The sequence below is a fragment of the Megascapheus bottae genome, chromosome 23 (assembly GCF_031878675.1).
Source record: "Megascapheus bottae isolate mThoBot1 chromosome 23, mThoBot2.hap1, whole genome shotgun sequence".
In the NCBI taxonomy this organism is placed as follows: Eukaryota; Metazoa; Chordata; class Mammalia; order Rodentia; family Geomyidae; genus Megascapheus; species Megascapheus bottae.
The window spans coordinates 20,183,296-20,204,472 of NC_143531.1; the positions used below are offsets into that span (position 1 = coordinate 20,183,296).

General features: G+C 43.3%; 1 protein-coding gene across 2 annotated transcripts in view; it reads left to right on the forward strand.

Moving 5' to 3' along the window:
* Positions 1-12,018, forward strand: part of Fam13a (family with sequence similarity 13 member A) — a 75,710-nt gene extending 63,692 nt beyond the window's left edge. For both annotated transcript variants that reach the window (XM_090356808.1, XM_090356807.1), the window contains 5 exons: positions 4,187-4,282; positions 5,632-5,715; positions 8,314-8,510; positions 8,700-8,801; positions 10,165-12,018. In XM_090356808.1, coding sequence (XP_090212934.1) covers positions 4,187-4,282; positions 5,632-5,715; positions 8,314-8,510; positions 8,700-8,801; positions 10,165-10,291 — 606 coding nt within the window. In that variant the 3' untranslated portion in view covers positions 10,292-12,018. The remainder of the gene's footprint in view (positions 1-4,186; positions 4,283-5,631; positions 5,716-8,313; positions 8,511-8,699; positions 8,802-10,164) is intronic.
* Positions 12,019-21,177: the final 9,159 nt, after the last annotated feature.

Sequence of the window (21,177 nt, forward strand, 5' to 3'; positions counted from 1 at the left end):
CACCTTTTTACTCTCTTACCATTGGTACTATGAGATGATAGTTCAATCTTCTGCCTTGTTCCCTTTCAGCTGGGCCTGGTGACTGTGACATCTCACAGGGCAGGGAACAAATGCTTGAGGGAATAAGAGTCAGTGGCTCATTGTTGCTTCCAGGCCAGACTCTGCCTGTCTCTGAAACGTGATTCTGTAACCACCTCCGGAAAAGCAGAGTTCACTTGATCCCAGGCCAGGCTGAAAAGCAAACTTGAGACTTTCATTCTTAGATCTGTGGTACTGCCATGAACCGTGGATTATAAATATCATTTGGATAATCCTCTTTGTAGATAAAAACACATGTACATCCGGGGAGAAACTGTCTTCCCAGGACCCTCGTGGATGCTGGTGATCTACAGATTCTGATTAAAAGGGTATCAGCCATCAGAACTACAGGCCAAAACATTATGTGCTGTTCATACACTGTAGACAGACACACATGATATACAGGCATATCATTCCTTGCCAGTTTTTATTAAAGTGTACTTTTCAAAATTTAAGGGTGTCATCAAAAGACTGTTACAGAAAAAGACAACTAATAACTATAGCGCAGCATGTTATTTCAGTATATATTACATTTTGACAATAAGTGTGGAGAAGGAAAGAACAGGCCACTTCACTAGAACTGCTGAGTTCTTTTCCTCATTGTCATAATTTAATTCTGTGTTTTAAAACCATAGGGACTGACACAACAGTGAACAGAGCCAGCTTTGCATTTAAATAGAGCCATATGTAAATACTGTCCTTTGGTTAGCTGTGGTTGGATTTTCCTGAGCTTTACAGAGATGACCTACTATTATTACTCTGTAGTAAAGAAGATAGTTGCTGTTAACCAGAATAATGGGCCAAAACTTTTAACAGTTTAACAGCTATAAGAACTTGCCTCATTTTGTCTCACTGGAGTATTATGACTCACGGGTGCAAAAGCTTGTGTGTGTGTGGTTTCTTGTGTCTTTAGATAATTCTTCACCAAGTTCTGCATTTATACCACTATTCATAAGCAGAGACCCTGGTAAACTCAAAATAGGCAGAACTCTCAGCTTAGAAGTAAAAAATTTACACTGTTAAGAACCTGGTTCACGTGTATCTGACTTAGTCATGAAAAGAAAACTGCATCAGTGGAGTTAGGTCTTGTTCCAGCTCTGTTGTCTTGGTGGGGGGAGCAGGCTCTCACTACCTTCTCTAGTTTTAGCATCTAAGATCCCGTAGTTCTAATTTTGTCTTTAACTCCAAAGTAAATATGTCCCTTCAGTAAGTATGCTCCCATTTATTTTTATGGATGTCTCCAGGTCACTTCCACCATGTTGAAGTTATTTGAGGCTAAGGGAAAACCATCACAAAAGATAAAGCAAGCAAATACAGCTATTTGTTTATCAGAACTTTATGGTCTCTATTTAAGACTAGATAATCATTGAATGTGGATAATTATTGACTCATGATCCCTTTGGTGTTTTAAAATATTATCTCATTCTTACAGATTAACCAAACCCATAGTAGTCAGTGAGAATCAGAATTATTTTTGAATCCTAAGCAGAGTGGAAGTGCTGCCTTCTCTCCCTAGAACTTCCTGTCTCCTTATTTGTATTGTTTATATTTGTGTGCAAAAACATCTTAAAGCTGAGCACACTGGCTCACACATGTAATCCTAGCTACTCAGGAGGCTGAGATCTGAGGATCAAGGTTCAAATCCAGCCTGGTTCAAAAGGGCCTGACACTCTTACCTCCAATTAATCTCTAGAAAATGGGAAGTGGGGCTTGGCTCCAGAGTAGGGTGGTAGCCTTGAGTTGAAGAGCTCATGGACAACTCCCAGGCCCAGTTCAAACCCCATGACCCACACACAAAAAAAATTCTTAATAGCTCAGTTTTCACACATCAGAAAACTATTCAGCACTACCACTTAAATGAAAACCAAGTAAAGCTTGGAAGAGGATTGCAAGGATTTTTGAAGTTACTATACTATATGTTTGGGTTTAAAGTCATTTTTAAGCAATTGTGCATCATCAAAGCTTTTTTAATCTGAATGTTGGAAGTTTACAAGTCAAGAGAATTAGGTACGGGGATTTCAATGACCATATTCACGTGGTATTCACTAGAACTAATGGCACATATAGTTAGCTGTCCATTGGAGACACTCACAAATAGTTGTCCAGAATACCCCGCCCTCCCCTGCAGCCTGGTAGGGCTCCAGCTCTTCAACCTGCTTGCCCACGCTTGACACTGTCTTTCCATGGTAGTCATAATGGTTGGCATCTGGCAGGAATATTTATGCTTTACTTCTTGGTCATGTTCATATGAAATAATTTCTTAATTCCTCATTGGATCTTCACTCTTAATGAAATTAGCAATTCCAAGTCCATTTTATAGGCTAGATAGTAAAAGCATGAAGATACTAATTATCCTATAATATAATAAGAGCAGTAGGTTATTGTGATTACTGGTAGTGACAGAAAATCCACATGCATTTCTCATGAAGGGTCTGTCCTATACTAACTTCTGAAGTTTATTCAAGGTGCACTTACCATTGATCACACAGAGAAAGGCAAATACAGGCTTGTCCTTGAATATAATCCAGAGTTGCCATATGAAGGTGAACCCCCCCCCAAAAAAAAAAACAAAGGAGAGGGATTTGAGGTGTGGCTCAGATCATAGAGCACCAGCCAATGCTGGAAAATAAGTGTCAGATGCAATTCCAGTCCTAGCCTCAGACAAAAACCAAAACAAAACAAAAAGACCCATAAGAGAAAAATGATCCAAACCAAATACCAGGACTCGTGAGGCAGCTCCCTGGCAGAGTACTTCACTAGCATGCACAAAGCCCCAGATTCCATCCCCAGCACCAAATAAATAAATAGTTTATTTAGAAAAAATAAAAGGAAGACTAGTTGTCCTTTCCTGTGTCTAAAATGCTTGCTTCATTACATGTGGGATGGTGATGGAATGCAAAAGCCAAACAGCTGACTTAAAATGAAGATACTTCCATCTCATTGACCATGTAAATAATCAGAGAAGATGCAGGTATACTGGGAATTGGGCATACCTGTTTAGATTTAAATTATTCACTTCCCTATTTTACAAATATTTACACAGTATCTCCAGTAAGTCAGGAGCCAAAATAGTTACCAGGGATACAAAAACATCAATTGCCCTCGAGAGGCGGCAGTCTGAAGAAGAGGTGGATATGTGAGAAATTGTGATAGGAATTGGGTATCAGTGACTATGAAATCACAAAGTGTACACACAATAGGGGGATGATGTGAAGGATGATGCGTTCTCCCAGAATGATGAGGGCCGGGAACGTGGAGGGGAGAGGCACAGCCCTAGCTCCTGATGGGGAACTTGCCTAACAGGAGTAGATAAGCCATTTCAGGGAAGAGGGAAATCGACTGTAAGGTCCAAGTAGACCTAGTTTATTTCTGGAGCTGTGGAGGTATGATGGGGAAGGGGAAAGCATCAGGGAAAGAGGCAATTCAAATACTCTACCTGCGAGTTGGATCTGATTCCTCCCCTGTACATAGTCATTCTGTTCTTTAAACATCTCAGAGCCCTGTGCCAAATTTTAGGGAAACAGGATGATTCATCCACCTATTCTGCCAGCAGATGTTCCTTGAATAACTACTTCTTGCCCAAATCCTGTTTTGAAAAACAAGATAATGTCATGGGGGTGAAAGTGAGGGAAATAAATTGATTATGGGCCAACCTGATAAACATTGTAATAGAAATGTGTGCTGTTTTCTTTCCCTGGAGATCCCCTTTTCCTAAATAATAAATCATCTGGAACTTTGCGCATTGGGATGCAGAAGTCTAAGAAAGGTCTAAAAAGTCTGGGGATATGATCCGGGGTGAAGTGCTTGGCACAGTTTATGTGAGGCCCTGGGTTCAATCCCCGCTACTGTTTTTAAAAATTATAACTTAGCTTTAGAAAAGGAAAATACTACTGATGCAGACATTTCTACTGACCTGTAGCTCAAGTAAGTATTTTCAGTATTTCTTGACTCGGTTGTCTCTTTGGTTTCAGTGTTATGAGAATGGCTAAAGACTTGAATTGCACCCTGCGCATTTTCTCTTTAGTCATGAGGGCCTCGTGTGTGTTGGACAGATGGTGGTTTGCTCTCCCAGAATTGACCTGTCAGCAACCTTGTTCTTGCTTTTCAGGTGACAAAGAACGAGCGTCAGGTTATGAAGCCACTATACGATCGGTACCGGCTGGTCAAGCAAATCCTGTCCCGGGCCAACTCCATCCCCATCATTGTGAGTAGATTGCCTTCCTGCCCTTGTTCCACTCGTTTTCTGGTTGAATGAGCCTTGGACGTATGAATAAGGCCCTGACGTGCTTTCCCATGAACACGCAGGCTTTGATAGTCAAAGCAGCCATTGGTGTCCACGGTCTACAGGTGTGCAGAATGGAAGGACTTATCAAAGACTTCTGAAGTGACTTGTGCTAAACACTGTACCTGCTTTAGCCATGTATACTCTAGGCCAGCTCCCTAACCTTTCTCAGCACAAGAGGCTAGGCACTGGGCCTTCTCCATGGTCTTCAGAGGACCTTTTTGGTCCCAAGGGCCTTCTTTTGACAGCTCTTTCCCTATCCAAGAGAGTTGACAGTCTCTCCCTATCCAGGAGAGGCAGAGCAACTTTGGGAATCAGACTTAAGGAGACTCCTCTAAGGAAGTCCAGTGATGAGCCTCCTGGAGGCTGCGGGCAGTGGAAGGAAACGGGGAAAGGATGGTAGTTCTGAACCTTCCCTCCCTGGCCACTATCCTGGGACCTGACTGCCTGTCTTCACTGGATTTGATCTTATCCAGGGCATGGAGCCACAGATGCCCCCCAGCCATCAGAAGCCTCTTAGTTGTGGTCAATTTCTCTCCATCCCTAAGCCGGCCTCAGTTCTCCAGCCCCTTGCTCGCCAAGCCCACAGACACACAGGGTCTGGCTTCACATCACTGCTGACATCCTTACTCGTTTTATTCGCAGCTCTTTAGTCCCCAGCCCTTCCAGAAACCCCCATGTCCACAGCTAGACCTGAAGTATACTCTCGAAGTGTCTCTCAACAGTGTGCCTGTTTTGATAAAGGAGGGGACATCCCAGAGACCTCGGGCAGGCTACTCTTGTAGAAACATCCTGCAGAATACAGTTATAAAGAAAAGGATTATATCTGAAGAAAATCATCTTTTCTTCTCCACTTAGAGCCCACAGGGTCCCTGAGATAGGGTGAAGGCACAACAAAGCTCAGATAACCCTTGCATTGCATTTTGAGTTTGCCCTACTTCCTGGAAATAATTGCCATGAGGTGTTCTGGTCGTTACTAGAGTTGGGAAGGAACAAGAATGGGGATGTTGGTAGTTAGAAGGTCCCTGAGTGTTTGGATATCAGTCCTGTGCTCTTGCTGAGCCCGGTCTTCAGGGATTGACCTGTGTGGACTCTGAAGGGAAGTGGCGAGCTAGGAAAAGCATTTTGATGATGGGACAATTTGGTGGGCAGGGCTTAGGAAAGATGGCTGAAAGACAGTAATAAAGACTGTTGTGGTCAGAGAAAGCTGAGAGCTGGATGGGAAAGCAAAGAGGCTTGTAATATAACCTGCTTATTAATTCCTGTCGCAGGGATCCCCTTCCAGCAAAAGGAGAAGCCCTTTACTGCAGCCCATAATCGAAGGTGAAACTGCTTCCTTCTTCAAGGAGACAAAGGTGAAGGTGTCCTCTGCTTGTCCCCGTGCTCAGTCTGTGTCATTCCCTTTACCCCTGGGGGAAAGGGGTGACTGTAACCACCCCTTGGGTAGTGGCTTTTGCCCCGCTCCCCACCAATCAGTAGCTGCACATAACCCTCCTCAGACTCCCCCTTTTATTTATATCATAGCCTAACCAATTTCCTTGGGCACTTTTCACTTCCTTTGCTTTTCATTCGCTGTTTCACTGGGTTTGTTTTTACCTTGCTTTGGGGAATTCTTTGGTTTGTTGTTTTGCTTTGTTTTCCCCATGGGAACATGGATTTTTTTGTTGTTGCTGCATACCAAAATGCTTAGTTTATAGTACCAGCTATTTTTTTTAACATTTATCCACTGAATGTAGAGAAAAATCAAAATGAACAGAAGCAATAAAGACCATGTATAATGAAAATGACCATTTTATAGGCAAGCGTTGGGGTGGATTTTGATGAGCTTGCAAATGTAAATTTTTCCGCTCCTCCTCTCCCTGGCCCATTTATTTTATGTATTTATTTTGTGGGTCATGGGGCTTGAAGTTGGCCTGGGAGCTGTGTCTGAGCTCTCCAGCTCAAGGTTATCGCCCTACCCTTGAAAGTCCATTTATTTTTTAAAGTTGGAATACCTTTGTGATCTGATCTTCATCTGCGGAAAAGGGACAGCAGCGTTTTGTTCTAAGAATATTTGTGGCCTTTGTTGGCTGACACTTGTCAGGCCTAGCTGTCTTCTCTAGAAGGGACAGTATCAGTGGGCCCCTGTATGCCTCTAATTGGCCTGTGCTAGGATCAGCCTCTTTCTGCTTTTGTTTCTAGACACCTGAACAGATTGTAGTGCCTGATGTAGGAATCTAAAGAACCAAAGGCAATTTTTTTTGGTGAGGAGGGCAGGATTTTTTTTTATTTAGTAGTTGTTTACAGTCAAAGAGAAAATTAAGCTCCTAGCAGAAGTGAGTTAGAAAAGTTTCATCTTCATATTTCCAGGGCACTCGACATTGAGGTGATTATTTATTTACTATAGTTAGAAATCATTATTTAAGAATGATCTGCCTTATAGGGAACACAAATCTACAGCTTTGTTTCTGGTTTGAAATAAGGTACCATAAACCACAGTTTTATTTGCCATATTCTTTTTCTTAACCTTGTAGAGTTCTTAAATATTTCATGTGCCTAACTTTAACTTATTACAGGCAATGACTATGTTCACTATTTATATTATCAAATAGAACTTGTGTTAGGAAAATGCTTTAAACATGGTACTGGAACCTCTGGGCCAGAGTTACATTATGTCTTAAAAATAAGAGCTATTTTCTTACAATAAGCCCTGATGTTGATGAAAGACCACAAATTCTGTCTAGCTGGTAGTTTTGAACCAGAATGAAACCACTGTAATTGAAAAAATTAGGCCAATTGTGTATATAAAAATTAGCATGGCCTTCATAGCAACACATAAGAAGGGCTATTACAAGATAAAAACCTGTTCTTGAATACATCCAAAGTATGGCATTTAATAACTGCTGCGTTACATGAATGGAAGTTAACCTAGTGTTTCTGGCAGAGTTTTTGTTGTTGTTGTTGTTTGTTTTTTAAGAGAGAGCATTCTTCCCATTCTTATCTGTTAGCTTTAAATAATTTTTTTCTTTTTTTTGCCTGTGGCTTATTTCCTACAGGCCCACATCTTGGTCAAAACTTTAGATAGCTAGTGATTACATTCCTTGTGTAAACAGTACCATCTTTTGGTTCATTTTATTTCATTTGGCCAAGCTTATTAGAATATGTCTGAACTGTGCTAATTTCTTGACACAATTGAGAATTGGGCATGTGTGCACATAGGAGATTGTACCTAAGTGCTTTCTTTAAAAACCCATCCTGGGTTTGCTTATGGATGGAACCGGCTTATGTATGAAACAGAGCCAGCCCAAATTCTGAAGCTTCTGAAAATGTCCCAACTCACAGGAAACCTAGTCAGTTCTTCCATCCGCTATGGAAATCCCTGCTCAAGCCTCTTAGACAGCTGCTGGGCGCAAGTGGCTCATGCCTGTCCTCCTAGCTACTCAGGAGGCTGAAAGCTGAAGATAGCTATTCAAAGCCAGCCCAGCAGCAACATCCATAAGACTCTTATCTCCAGTTAACCACCAAAAATCCAGAAGTAGAGCATGGCTCAAGTGTAGAGTACCATGCTTGAGCCAAAAAAATGCCTAGGCCTTGACTTCAAACCCTGGTACCAAACAAACAAGCAAACAAACAGAAAACGCAGAGATGCTTCCCTGGGAGACTATTCCATCCTCAGACTCCCACTCTTTGACCTGTAAGAAGGATAAAGTTGTACCTTACATAGCAATCAATAATCACTACGAACATGTTTTACAATTATTTTAAATTATACATTGAAAAATTACATTGTACCTATGTATGTGTGTATACACACACACACACACACACACATATACATACATATACATATATTGTGTATGTAGTACTGAGGAATGAAACCCAGGGCTTTCTGCATGCTAAGCAAGCACTCTACCACTAGGCCACACTCCCAGCCCTGACCAGTTTTTTTTATTGAGGTTGCTGTGTATCTCCAGGAAGAAGATGAAGGCTCAGAAGAGGACAGCAATACGAAGCCAGACTTCACTGTCACTCTGAAGACAGACTTCAGTGCACCTTGTTTTCTGGATCCATTTGAAGATGATCCTGATGGGTTCATTTCCCCAATGGACGACAAAATACCCCCCAAATGCAACCAGGACACAGGGCTCTCCAATCTCCACGCTGCTTCGATGTATGTCATTTTAAAATGAGGAGCAATACAAATAACTTTCACATACATTATCTTAGTCTTTGTATTTCAACCCATTGCCTGGTCAAGCACAGGGAACTTAACCAGGCAGATATGTACATATATGCTCTTGGCAGTTTGTAATGGTTCAGATTTCGGGTTAACACTCTTGAAATGTTTTTGCCTTCTTAGCCCTGAGCTCCTGGAACACCTTCAGGAAATGAGAGAAGAAAAGAAAAAGATTCGAAAGAAACTTCGTGATTTTGAAGACAATTTTTTCAGACAAAATGGGAGGTATGTGTGCCCCCCCTCCACTCTTTCTCCCCCCACCTCTCCTCACGCTCCTAGCATGCTACATTTCTGATGGCATGCTGGAATCCCTCCCGGGTAGGGGCTTTTCTGCCTCCTCCCTGCAACTTGATTTTGGAGGGTTGGGCTTGGGGACTCTTAGAGGTTGACAATGAGCTGACGAGGTTTCTGTGTACCTGCAAGAACCATGTTCCTTGGATGTTATCCAACACTGGCGTAGAGCCACCTACTGTGCCTAAAGTTAGCCTATCATTTCCAATGTTCATCTAAATGAGCAACTGGACATGGCATTTCAAGATGATAGCACCAAGGATTGTTGTTTTGCCCCTAAAGAAACTGGAGGGGGGAGGAAGAACAAAGGCTCCAAATTTTCTCTGATTTTTTCATGTTCATTTTCAAAACAAATACTGGGCTGGGGAGCATTTGCCTGGCATGGGGATGAGTTCCTGGCACTACTAACAAAACAAAGAAACAAAAAAAAGCCCAAAGATGATAGCTTCAGGGTTGAAACGAAAAGACTGAGTTGGGTGCCGCTGGCTTATGCCTGTAATCCTTACTACACAAGAGGCTGAAATCTGAGGATCATTGTTTGAAGTCAGCTCCGGCAACAAAGTGCCAACACGCCACTCGTGGAGCTGTGGCTCAAGTGGCAGAGTGCTAATCTTGAGAAACAAAAGCTCAGTGACAGTGCCCAGGACTTGAGTTCAAGCCCCAAGACTGGCACACAAAAAAAGTAAATAAATAAAAGTTAAGACCTGAGGATTTCAGTTCATAGTCCAGGCAGAAATTAAATTAATTATACAGCAAGAAAACTAGAATGAAACAAGTATAAGGCCCTGAGTTCAAGCCCTAGTACCAGGGAGAAAAAAAAAACCTACTCAGTAAACCACAAATCATTACTAGTATGTTAAGTCCAACTATGGAATTCCAAGAGTAACTTTCTAAGTAGGAGTATTAACTATCCAGTGTAGAAATAGCATAAATGGCAAGTGCACCAATTGATTAGAAATTTGATTACATTACTAAGTGAAAGAGAAAAATGAGAATGTGTTCATTATGAATAAAGGATTTCCATTTGTGGAAACTTCTACTTAGCATCAAGGAGAGAGAATTTTTATCATTTCTTAGTCCTTTCACAGCATAATCGAAGACACCAGATTAACAAGAAACAGCAGAGACCTGGTACCTCGGAAGGAAATCTGCCTTCCTAGCTTGTCAAAGCCCAGTGCCTGCCCCCTGTCTCATGGACCCTACATAGGACACACTGCAGGAATGCTGGATAACAATTTGCCTGGAGAGCGAATGAGAAACTAAATCTCAAGTCTCCCTTTTTCCTTGCTTCCTTTAGAAATGTCCAGAAGGAAGACCGCACTCCGATGGCTGAAGATTATACTGAATACAAGCACATCAAGGCGAAGCTAAGGCTTTTGGAGGTGCTTATCAGCAAGAGAGACACAGACTCCAAGGTCATGTAAGCGCCAGCCCCAAGCCAGTCCAGGGCTGGGCAGCAGGACACTGGTGTCGTGCTCTGGTAAAGAGCAGCAGTGGGTAACAGCCGGGAACTGGACTTGCATGCAGCCCCTCTGCCTCCAGGACGCCACCATCAGATCCATTTCGATTGCCTGCTTTAGCAAAACCACATAGGTGGAAGATGACAAGTGTGGCTGACGGAAGAAATTCTGTAAGGGACACACCCAGATTCTGTCACCTAAGCATGCCCGTTGCCATGTGCGTGCACACGTTGTCGTGGGCCCCTCACACCAGACACATCCATTTATGGAGAGCAGATGCTGTTCTTCCCTGGCTGGCTGAGACACGCGGGGCTGTGCGCTGTCTTAACTGTGGTCCACACAAGCTCAGGACTTGACTCTCTGGAGCGAACTCTCTGTGGGGGCCGTGCGCTCCGGGACCCACTTCCGCACCCATAGATCGGAGCCCTATTTGCTGCCTTGGCCAATCTAGTGACGTTTCCCCAGAGCTGCCCCTCTCCCACTCATGTGAACTGACTTCCGCTAGGGCTCTCAGGTAGCTGGAGTCCACATCTGCCCACAGCTGGCTGTGTACTCATCTCTTCCAGGGTTTCTCCAGGCCTCCCTCGGCCAGCACATCATTTCAATTCCTGACCAGAACTCAATGACTGTGGACGAGGGAGGGCTTGTGGTCCATGACGGATGCTAATTTTAAAACCAGGGGACAGGCCAAGAGCCTGAGACTGTTTCCTGCACTTCCTCACTCCCATGCTAACCTCAAACCCTGAGCAAGCAAGGCCAGCCACTGAACCTACAGGATCCTGCTCAACTCTTAGCTGCGACCTAGAGGATGGTTGGAGACAAGGAGACTGTTTTCAGCTTCTTGAATACTTACCAGAGTTTAATTTTTCTAAAAAAAAAATGAAAATGAAAAAAAAAAAGTAAATCTGCACTAATGTCCCCAAATAGACGGGTAAATGTAGCCCTCAGAGCTGAGCTCCAGGCAGAATCTAAATGACACTATTTTCAAGTTCATGTGTTGCAAGAATAGAAAAAACAAAACAAAACAAAAAACCTCGCTGTGTGGCCAGTTTGGATTATAATTTTTCAAAGACTGTGTCACGACACTGTCTATATTAGACATTTTAGAGGGTCCAGGGACTTTAAGACACCAGATATTTTGTCTCTTCCATGGCTTGAAGTCACCTTGCAATTTGCTGCTGTTTCACCTTCTGCAGCTCTGTGGGCTCAGAGTCCAGCATCAGAGCACAGGTCTCCCGACCCTCCCGCCCCCCTCTCCCCGCCCTGCTTATGCAGAAGGTGTCTCAGCAAGCTCTATCTCTGGAAGATGGAATACAGTGTAGCAGATGGCCCAGACAGCCAGACAGTTGCCTTCCAAAAGAGTACAGTTGTGTTTTAATACAAAAAAGAAAAAAGAAAACAGAAATAGAGGTGTGGCTCCCCTGGTAGAATGCCAGACTTGAGGGAGCGGAAGCCAAGAGCCAAAGGCCCTGAGTTCAAGCCACAGTACTGACACCAAAAAAAAAAAAAAAAAAAAAAAGAAGAAGAAGAAGAAGGAGGATGAGGAAGAGGACAAGGAGGTGGAAGAAATTTCTTAGGCAGGCATCAGTGACTCCTGTCGGTAACCCTAAGCTACTCAGGAGGGTAAGATCTGATGATCAGTGCAAGGCCAGCTCAAGCAGGAAAGTCTCTTCCAATTAGCCAGCAAAATAGTAATAATAATAATAATAAAAGCCAGAAGTAGGGATGTGGTTCAAGTAGCAAAATGCCAGCCTTGAGCAGAAAAAGCTAAGGAACAGTGCCTAGACCCTGAGTTCAAGCCCTAGTACTAGTATAAGAGAAGGAAGGAAGCAGGGAAAGGAAAGAAGGAAGGAAGGAACAGTACGCTGCAGTTGTATTGTTAAAAATGGGTCTTAAGAGCATTGAGCCAAGCCGGATGGTGGTAGCTCACGCCTGTAACCCTAGCTACTCAGGAGGCTGAGATCTGAGGATCATGGTTCAAAGCCAGCCGGGGCACAAAAGTCTGTGAGACTCTTATCTCCAGTTAACCACCAGAAAACCAAAGGTGGTGCTGTGGCTCAAGTGGTGAAATGCTGGCCTTGAGCTGAAGAGCTCAGGGATAGTGACCAGGCCCAGAGTTCAAGCCCCATGACCAACAACAATTAAATAAATAAATAAATAAATAAATAAATAAATAAATAAATAAATAAATAAATAAATAAAGGACATTTGGCCAGACTGATACTGATGATTGTTTGAGATGTCTCTCCTGTGTCAGCTGAAAACTCAGTCAGGGTTTTGAGAAAAGAATGCCTTTTAAATTTGCTTTGAATTAATCATATATGAGCCTGAAATTCATGTTGGAAGTACTCTGGTTTTAGTCCACACACTTAAAGATGGTACATAATCCTAAAAATTTAAATGTATGTGAAGATATAGTTTTTCTCTACTGTTTACATTGCAGATCACTATAATTTCAAGGAGTTATATTGTAAATAAAATGATGCACTTTAGGACATTTTCTATTTTTGAAATCTGAACATGAATCATTCACATGACCAAAAATTGTATTTTTAAAAGAAACACATGTCTATCCTTTTACAGTAATTGTTCTCTTAAATAAGCTATGCTGTAAATCAAATCATTACCAGTGAACTTTGAAGGCACATCTGTTTTAAGTGTATTGTTTTTGAAAAGCATATGCTATAGAGCTGTTTTGTTTTTTTTTTTAAAGCTACTAGATGTTTTGAAAATCTGTTGTTTCTGCCAAAGGTGAATTAGCTAAAAGATTTATTGAGGAATCCCTCATTTAAATTTGTATGATTCAATAAAAAGAAAACAACAAGAAATAGAACAATAAATGGTGTATGGCATGTCGCATTTTCCTTTATAATTTCTGATCTATATTTCTCATAGTTTGGAGGCTAAATGGAGTGAGGGAGCGATGTTTACACCAGATTCTTGCAGTAGGCATGTTACTCAGTGGTTTCTGGCTCTGCCCAGAAATGCCCAGGCAAATTGGTTTCCATGGCAACCGTTTCTGCAGCCTGGCATCTCCAGGCACAAGAGAGAGTGCCTTAATTGGCTTTACACAGCCAGAATGGGCTGGGGTTTTTCCTTTGCAGTCTTGGAAATGTGTGTGTTTATTAACATCTGCCAAGAAAATAAATGTCAAGGCCTATTTAATAACATTGATAAGTAAAGAATAAACTTGATTATATGCTCATAAGAGGTAGAGATGGTAAAGGCCCGTGATTTTCATAAGCACTTGCTTTGGTTGAGTTGGGTCTGGAGTACACATCGAGTTAACTGTTTCTATGAAGGATGGCGTCCTCCTGCATTTCATTCTTGAGCTCTTTGGTTTTGGGTTTCACAGGCTCAGTTGTAGAGGTGCAGCATTTAGAATAAGGGGCTGATTCCAAGTTATTTAAAAGACGTAGAAGTTTATTCTTTGCTGCTAGGAGAAAACATGTCATTGGTGCTCTCCCAAATCAGGAGAATGTCAGCTGAAAGACCAAATCAGGTTTCAGACTGAAGGAGTCAAATCTTTTCTAAATTGCTAATTGGGACGGCGTGGGGCTCACGCCTATAATCCTAGTTTCTCTGGAAGCTGAGATGGGAGGATCATGGTCAAAGCCAGCCTAGGCACTACCAAGCCATGGCTCTTATCTCCAACCAATCACTAGAAAATGGGAAGTAGGGCTGTGGCTCAAGGGTAGTGCAGTAGCCTTGAGCGGCAGAGCTCAGGGACAGCGTCCAGGCCCAGAGTTCAAGCCCCAAGACAAATAAGTAAATAAATAAATTGCTAATTGGAATTGTTAGATTTCTTCCCTTAAAGTCAAAAGATGATTATTTGTTGCCCAAGCAGGGTTCAGCCATGAGTCTGTGAAGCAGTTTTGTCTTATTCTGATGCAACACTTGCGTGGTGCCTTTGGGCCCAGGTGTGACACTGCCAAATAGCCCAAGCTGTGCTTCTGTCATAAATGCTGAGATGTCCTGAGCACTGCAGTCTGGGAGTCCCTGAGAGCTGACTGAGTGGGGGCGAATGGGTGGAGCTTGGAATTCCTTATAAGGTGAATGCATGTATTTATTATCAGAATAAAGGAATAACCATATCAGCAATGATTCAGATTCTGTACTGGGGGGGGGGAAGGAGTACAGCCTACTTTTCAGGAGACAGAATTGGGCCATAATTGATACAGACTTTTTTTTAAAGAAAAATTGCCTGTTTAAGTTTCTCCATTTTCAAACTATTTGAAATCTGATATGAAGATATCCTCTTCTGTTGATGGCTAATTTAGAGTTGAGCTGTGAATGGCTCTGTGAAAAGTCCGTTGTAATCTAAACTCTGTTTTGCTTTCAAGACAATTCTCCCTGGCCCTTCCTGGGCTCTCTTCTATCAAATGAGGGTTGTGGAGTGGGGGTGGGGGGCAGGACTGTGCAGTCAACACCTGGTGATGTTGTATTTTCAGCACCCACCTGTGCAGAGCAGCTGGGAGGGACAAAGCTACATCCTACAATTTGATTGGTTTCTTCTAAAGCCTGTGTGTGAAAGGGGAGGGGAGAGAGAGAGAGAGAGAGAGAGAGAGAGAGAGAGAGAGAGAGAGAGAGAGAGAGAGAGAGAGGGGGGGGGGAGAGAGAGAGAGAACACAGAATGGTCTTTTCTTCATTCTTTTTTTGATCCCCCTGCACACACACCTGAGCCTCAAAATGTACTAAAGAGAACATTTTGTCAAAACAAAACTGGTCAACCTATTTTCAGGTTTTTGTTTATTTACTTTGCGCACATGGAACCGGTATAAATGGCAATAAGCCTGGCATATTCCAGCCAGGAATTGTAAATTCCCACTGGACATAGCATTTTGGCACTGCCACTTCCTGACTAGAGATTGTGCACACCTCAGCCATGTGCAGACCTCCCGAGCAGTTATATGAATTCACTGAGCTCACAGCCACACGTGCACAGACATATGGGCAACATGCATGCATGCCATTCACAACTCCATCTTACGAGGGAGCAGCAGTTACGTCTTCTTCAGAGAATCTCCTTTGGCACGGTCATGGCTGTAGCTAGAGAAATCACTTTGGGCTAGTGCCAGTGGTTCATGCCTATAATACTAGCTATTCCAGAGGCTGAAATTTGAGATCCATGGTTTGAAGACAGCGCAGGCAGACACATCTACGAGACTCACACATCCAGTTAACCAGGAGAAAGCTAGACATGGAGGTATGGCTCAAGTGGTAGAGTACCAGTCATGAGTGAAAAAAAAAAAGCTGAACAGAGGCCAGATTTCAAGCCTGTTTTTACACACACACACACACAAAATAATTCAGTTTGATGGCAGAATTCCTTCTCCATCAGAAAGCAAGTACACAGTCATAAAAATGGATCTGAATGGATTAAAACGTCCCTGAGTAATGTGAACCCAGAACAATGTTTACATGACATGGAAGCAAAAAGCATGTGAAGTTACCCATGCCCTTTTTCAAAAATGTAAATTGAGTGAAGTTTATTATCCACATTTTTGTACATGACTAGTTTTTGTATAAATGAACTCTTTTTAATGAAGTTGGAAACATCCTGTGGACGTGGAATGGGCTGCCTGTGGCCTCTCACCTTTCCCTTCTAGAAGGAATCCCATGCCAGCTTCTGCGAGGCTTCCCGAGGCTTCCATCTTTTCAGTCTCCTATTTTGGAAGTTGAAGCAAACTGAACCTGTTTTGTAGCTAGCAAAGAAAGGTTGTGCCTTTAATCCACAAAAGAGCTAGAAAGGCTGAAGAGGTGAAGAAACAGAGGTATTAAAGAGTTTTTTAAAATTAAGTCCACATCAGATCTCTATGAGAACCAGGCCCCAGTGACTCATGCTGGTAATCCCAGTTCCTCGGGAGGCTGAGATCTGAGGATTGAGGTTCAAAGCCTATGTTGGGGGAAGGCTCCTCAACTCTTACCTCAGCCAACAAAATACCAATAGTGGAGGTGTGGCTCAGGTGGTAGAATACCAGCCTTGAGTGATAATGCCAATGCAAGAGCACAAGGGCCTGAATTCAAGCCCAGTACTGGCACCAAAGAAATGCAAATTTTAAAAGTAAAATAAAAAACCCTTTACACAAACATATTTGCTGTTATAAAACTATAGAAGTCACCAGAAGACAAGCTGGTGAAGCTGTATTTCTGGCTTGCTTGCTTGCTTTCCTTCTTCCTTCCTTCCTTCCTTCCTTCCTTCCTTCCTTCCTTCCTTCTTTCCTTCCTTCCCTTTCTTCCTTTCTTCCTTTCTTTCTTTGTCAGCTGTGGTACTTGAACTGTGGGCCTGGGCATGGTCCCTGGGCTCTTCAGTTCAAGGCCACTGCCCTATCCCTTGAGCCACAGTGCCACTTCTGGTTTTCTGGCGGTTAATTGGAGATAAGAGTCTCATGGACGTTAGCACCCTTTAGCGCCCGGGCTGGCTTTGAACCACGATCCTCAGATGTCAGCCTCTTGAGAAGCTAGGATTACAGGCATGAGCCACTGTACCGAGCTTCATTTCTAGCTTTTTGGCTGTCAATTGGGAATAAAAGTGTTACAGACTTTCTGCCTGGGTTGGCTTTGAACCACCATCCTCAGATCTCAGCCTCCCAAGGATAACAGAAATGAGACATTCACGCCCAGCAATACCATTGTTTCTTTTAAAGGACCAGATAATCACAGGGCCAAGTGCCTCCTCTTCCCCACATTGGGATTTATAGTCTGTTTCAGTGTGATTAGAGTCCAATGCCACCCCGCCACTGTGTCTTTCTTCTAGTTACAGTATGCAGAACTGCCGACTGCCTGAACAGAAGTTTCTGCATGGCCCCTATTCTGCCAGAGGGCAGACCAGGCAAGAGGCAGTGGTCATATCATTACCACTTCTAGAAATGCAAAATTGAATTAAGGGCCAGGCATGGAAGTTCATACTTGTAGTTCAAGATGCTAGAGAGGCAGAGACAAGGATACTGGTTCAAGGTAACACAGGCAAAGTTAGCAGAAAAATCCTATCTAAAATACAAACTTAAATTAAAAAAAAAAAAGCTGTGACCCAATGGCTCACACCTGTAATCCTGGCTACTCAGGAGACTGAGACCTGAGAATCCTGGTTCAAAGTCAATCTACCTAGGAAAGTCTATGAAACTTAACTCCAATTAACCACCAGAAAACCAGAGGTGGTGCTGTGGCCCAAAGGGGCCTTGAGTGCAAAAGCTCAGGGACAGCACCCAGGCCCTGAGTTCAAGCTCCACAAGCAACATGGAAAAAAGAAAAAGAAAAGCTGAGGGTATTACCCAGCATGCTCCAGGACCAGCGTTCAATCTCCAGTACTGAGAAAATGAGTAACAAAACCAAAAACAACCACAACAAGGAGGAATTCATGAGATTTCTTCCTGTACCGAGACAGTTCATTGCGACTACACAGTAGAATTTGAGAGCCAGGAAAAGCCAAGTCACAATTCCCACCCGCGCTGTGAGAATCCTGGCTGGCAAGCAGACCCATGGGTTTGGTGGGAAGTAGGCTTGTTGACAGCTTGGTTTCCCTGTCTTCCACAGCAACAAGGCTTGTCACACAAGGGGGGCTCTCTGCAGGGCCACAGCTGTCCCAGGAACACTGCCCAAGGCAAAACACAGCAAGAACCAAGTCTCAAACCACGTGGACCCCCCGTGGGGCCTCTGGGTATGAATTACTAAGAATTCCGAATTCATCATCTTTTAGAGGTGGGAATTTAGTTTCTCCTTGTATTTCAAGACTGTGTGATTCTTCTATAACCAAGGCTGCCAAAGAACTTCAAATTACAATACAAGATTCATGAGAGGAAGCAAAGTACCAGTGACTCCTGCTGCTAATCCTGGCTACATACAGGAGGCTGAGACTGGAGGTTTGTGGTTCAAAGCTAGCCCAGGAAGAAATAACTGTGAGACAATTACCTCTAATTAACCAACAAAAGCCCAGAAGTGGTACCAAGTCTCAAGTGGTCGAGTGCTTGTCTTTTCAAAAACAGACTCTCACATTTATGTCTGGGTGGATCATGATGGCGACCCCCCTGCTCCCCATTCCCACAAAGTTGAGATATTGCAATGTTTTGGTTGAGATGAGATCTTGAGGCCTTTGGCCTAGGCTGGCCTTGAACCTCTATCCTCCTAATTGCCATCTCCCAAGAAGCCAGGATTACAGGAATGAACCACTGCAGGTGGCTGCCATTTCTTTTTGTGAAAAAATAAAAGATTAAAAGGGAATCATCACAGTAAGTACAGTTAGGTTATTATAAAAAGTGACCATAGAATAATCCCTCAAATGTTGCTGGGTCAGAATCAAGATAACGATTCTTCCTGTCTTGAAGGCAAGTTCAACAATGTATTGGAATCCCTTCACAAAAGGAATTGTATTTCCTTGGCATCATTTTCCCAAGGCCCCTCTGATGGCCTGTTGGATAGATCAGAAACCAAATACACATCCAGCACTTTCCACTTTTTTTTTTTTTTTTGCTAGTCCTGGTCTTGAGCTCAGGGCCTGAGCACTGTCCTTGGACTTTCTCAAGGCTAGAGCTCTACCACTTGAGCCTCAGCACCACTTTCGGCTTTTTCTATATATGTGGTACTGAGGAATTGAAACCGGGTCTTCGTGCATGCTAGGCAAGCACTTTAACCATTAGGCCAAACTCCCGGCCCCCACTTTCCACTTTCTAAGCACTAATAGAATGCTACTAATAGAATGACAAGATTCAGGGGAACTCGACTCCATTTCCTGAGGAAGGGAGACATTCTGACAATTGCCAGTCTCAAGCAGACCTGTGCTCTCAGGACTTGCTTGCCAAATCCCTTCCCTTGTAGAACAAGGCAAACCTCTCTTGAGTCTACTTCACCCCAACATCATTTTGGGAGGTCCACATCTGTTCAGACATGTAGGAACAGTTGTCTGAGAGGACGGCTGATACCAACATGGCAACACTGGAGTTCTGAGATCAGGGAAAGAAACAGAAGCACCTCTGGGTTAGTTTCCAGGTCACCTACATGTCCTAAAACTTGTGTCTCTGGGGGTATTTTTAACAACTGAAAACAAAATGTCCCCCCAGGAGCGGAGTTGCTCATTTTGGCAGCCTCTGAGTGAACATACCCAATTTCGTCAACACCTCTGGCCTGGACGGAGAGTGGGAAGTCACCGGGGTCCGCTAATCCCTCATCAGTCTTCAAGAGGGACAGACTTGGGGGAGCGAGAGAATTGCCCAGGCCAGCAGCAGGGCCAGCTCCTGATTCCAATGGTTTTAGTCTCTCCAAAGGAGGCTTCCCCCCACCCACCCCGCCAACCTCATTAGCTAAGGAATTTAGAAGCTCCAATCTCTCCTCAAGTTTGCCAGAAACTTGAACTTGAGAGTCCTTGAACTTTGTTTCCAAACATCTGAGCTTCTGAGAATTCTTGGGCATAAAAGGTCGAGACCTATTTTGAACAACAAGACTTGCTAACCGTGGGAGCCAGCGTGCAGGGACCACAAGCCAGTACCTACTTGGCATTTGCTGCTTACTTTTGCTCTCCTTTGCTCGGCCTTTGATGACCCATAGGGAATGAGTGTGTTTTAGAAATCATATATTGCTTTCTTTCCACTCCTGACCTTCAAGAAAAGGTAACCATGAAAATAGTCTAGTTAATATCTGGCTCCATCTGTGATGTGTGTGTGTGTGTGTGTGTGTGTGTGTGTGTGTGTGTGTGTGTGTGTGTATTTTAATTCCTAAAGTTTCTCAGGAAGTTCAACACCAGTGAGAGCTGAATCAATAATTATCATAAATTGTACCTAACTCCCATGGGATTAAGCTGAGGAAAATCAGCTTTTAAAAGATCTGAAGCCCGTGTGATTATAAACTCTGCCAAGCATTAGCCACTCTAAGGGTAAAAAAAAAGGCTGACATCTGAATTAATTTTCTTGGTGCTCCATATAACTAAGGAATATACACTCCATTATTTTGGGAGAGAATAAAGCACTAAAGCCTGCATTGGCTAATCCACAGGAGAAGCTGTTATTAATACGGAGACAAGGAGTCTGCCTACGATGGCGAGGACATCTCTTCTAGCAGTGACTCTGGGGTATATTCTGTATCCCAGAGGCAAAAAGTATGACAAATGGTACCCTGATTCACACCTAGATCAGTGTATGGACACTAGAATATTAGTAGCTCCAAGAGGAAATCTGGAGTCAGAGAACAATCTTTGCCACAGTCTCACATGGCTCAACTCACATGGCTTGCTTAATCCTTCTTTCCCAAAAGCTTGTGCTGGGCAGACAGCCTGGAAGGGTCTGTGTCACTTCCAAGGGGAGAAATCCCTTAATCCAATCAATAAGAGTAATTTTAGCCTTTCTGAACCCCACCCTCAACACACACACATTTTGTTTTTGTAGTTTATTGGAGATAAGAGTCTCCCAGACTTTGCTGTCTGGGCAAGACTAGAACCTTGATCCTCAGATCTGAGTCTCTTTGAGTAGCTAGGATTACAGGAATGAGCCAGTGGCACCTGCTGAGCTTTTTGTGTTCCTGTGTCTCAGCATAAAGCAGCAGGTTTAGGGGGCCGGGAGTTTGGCCTAGTGGTAGAGTGCTTGCCTAGCATTCACGAAGACTGGGGTTCGATTCCTCAGTACCACATACTTAGAAAAAGCCAGAAGTGGTGCTGAGGCTCAAGTGGTAGAGCTCTAGCCTTGAGAAAGTCCAAGGACAGTGCTCCGGCTGAGCTTAAGCCCAGGACTGGCCAAAAAAACAACAAAAAAAACCCCAAACAAACAAACAAACAAAACCCTGCAGGTTTAGGCAGCCAAGACTATTGCTCTGCTCCACAAAAACATATCAAAAACAGAAACAACATGAGCCAGAACACTCGTCACTCA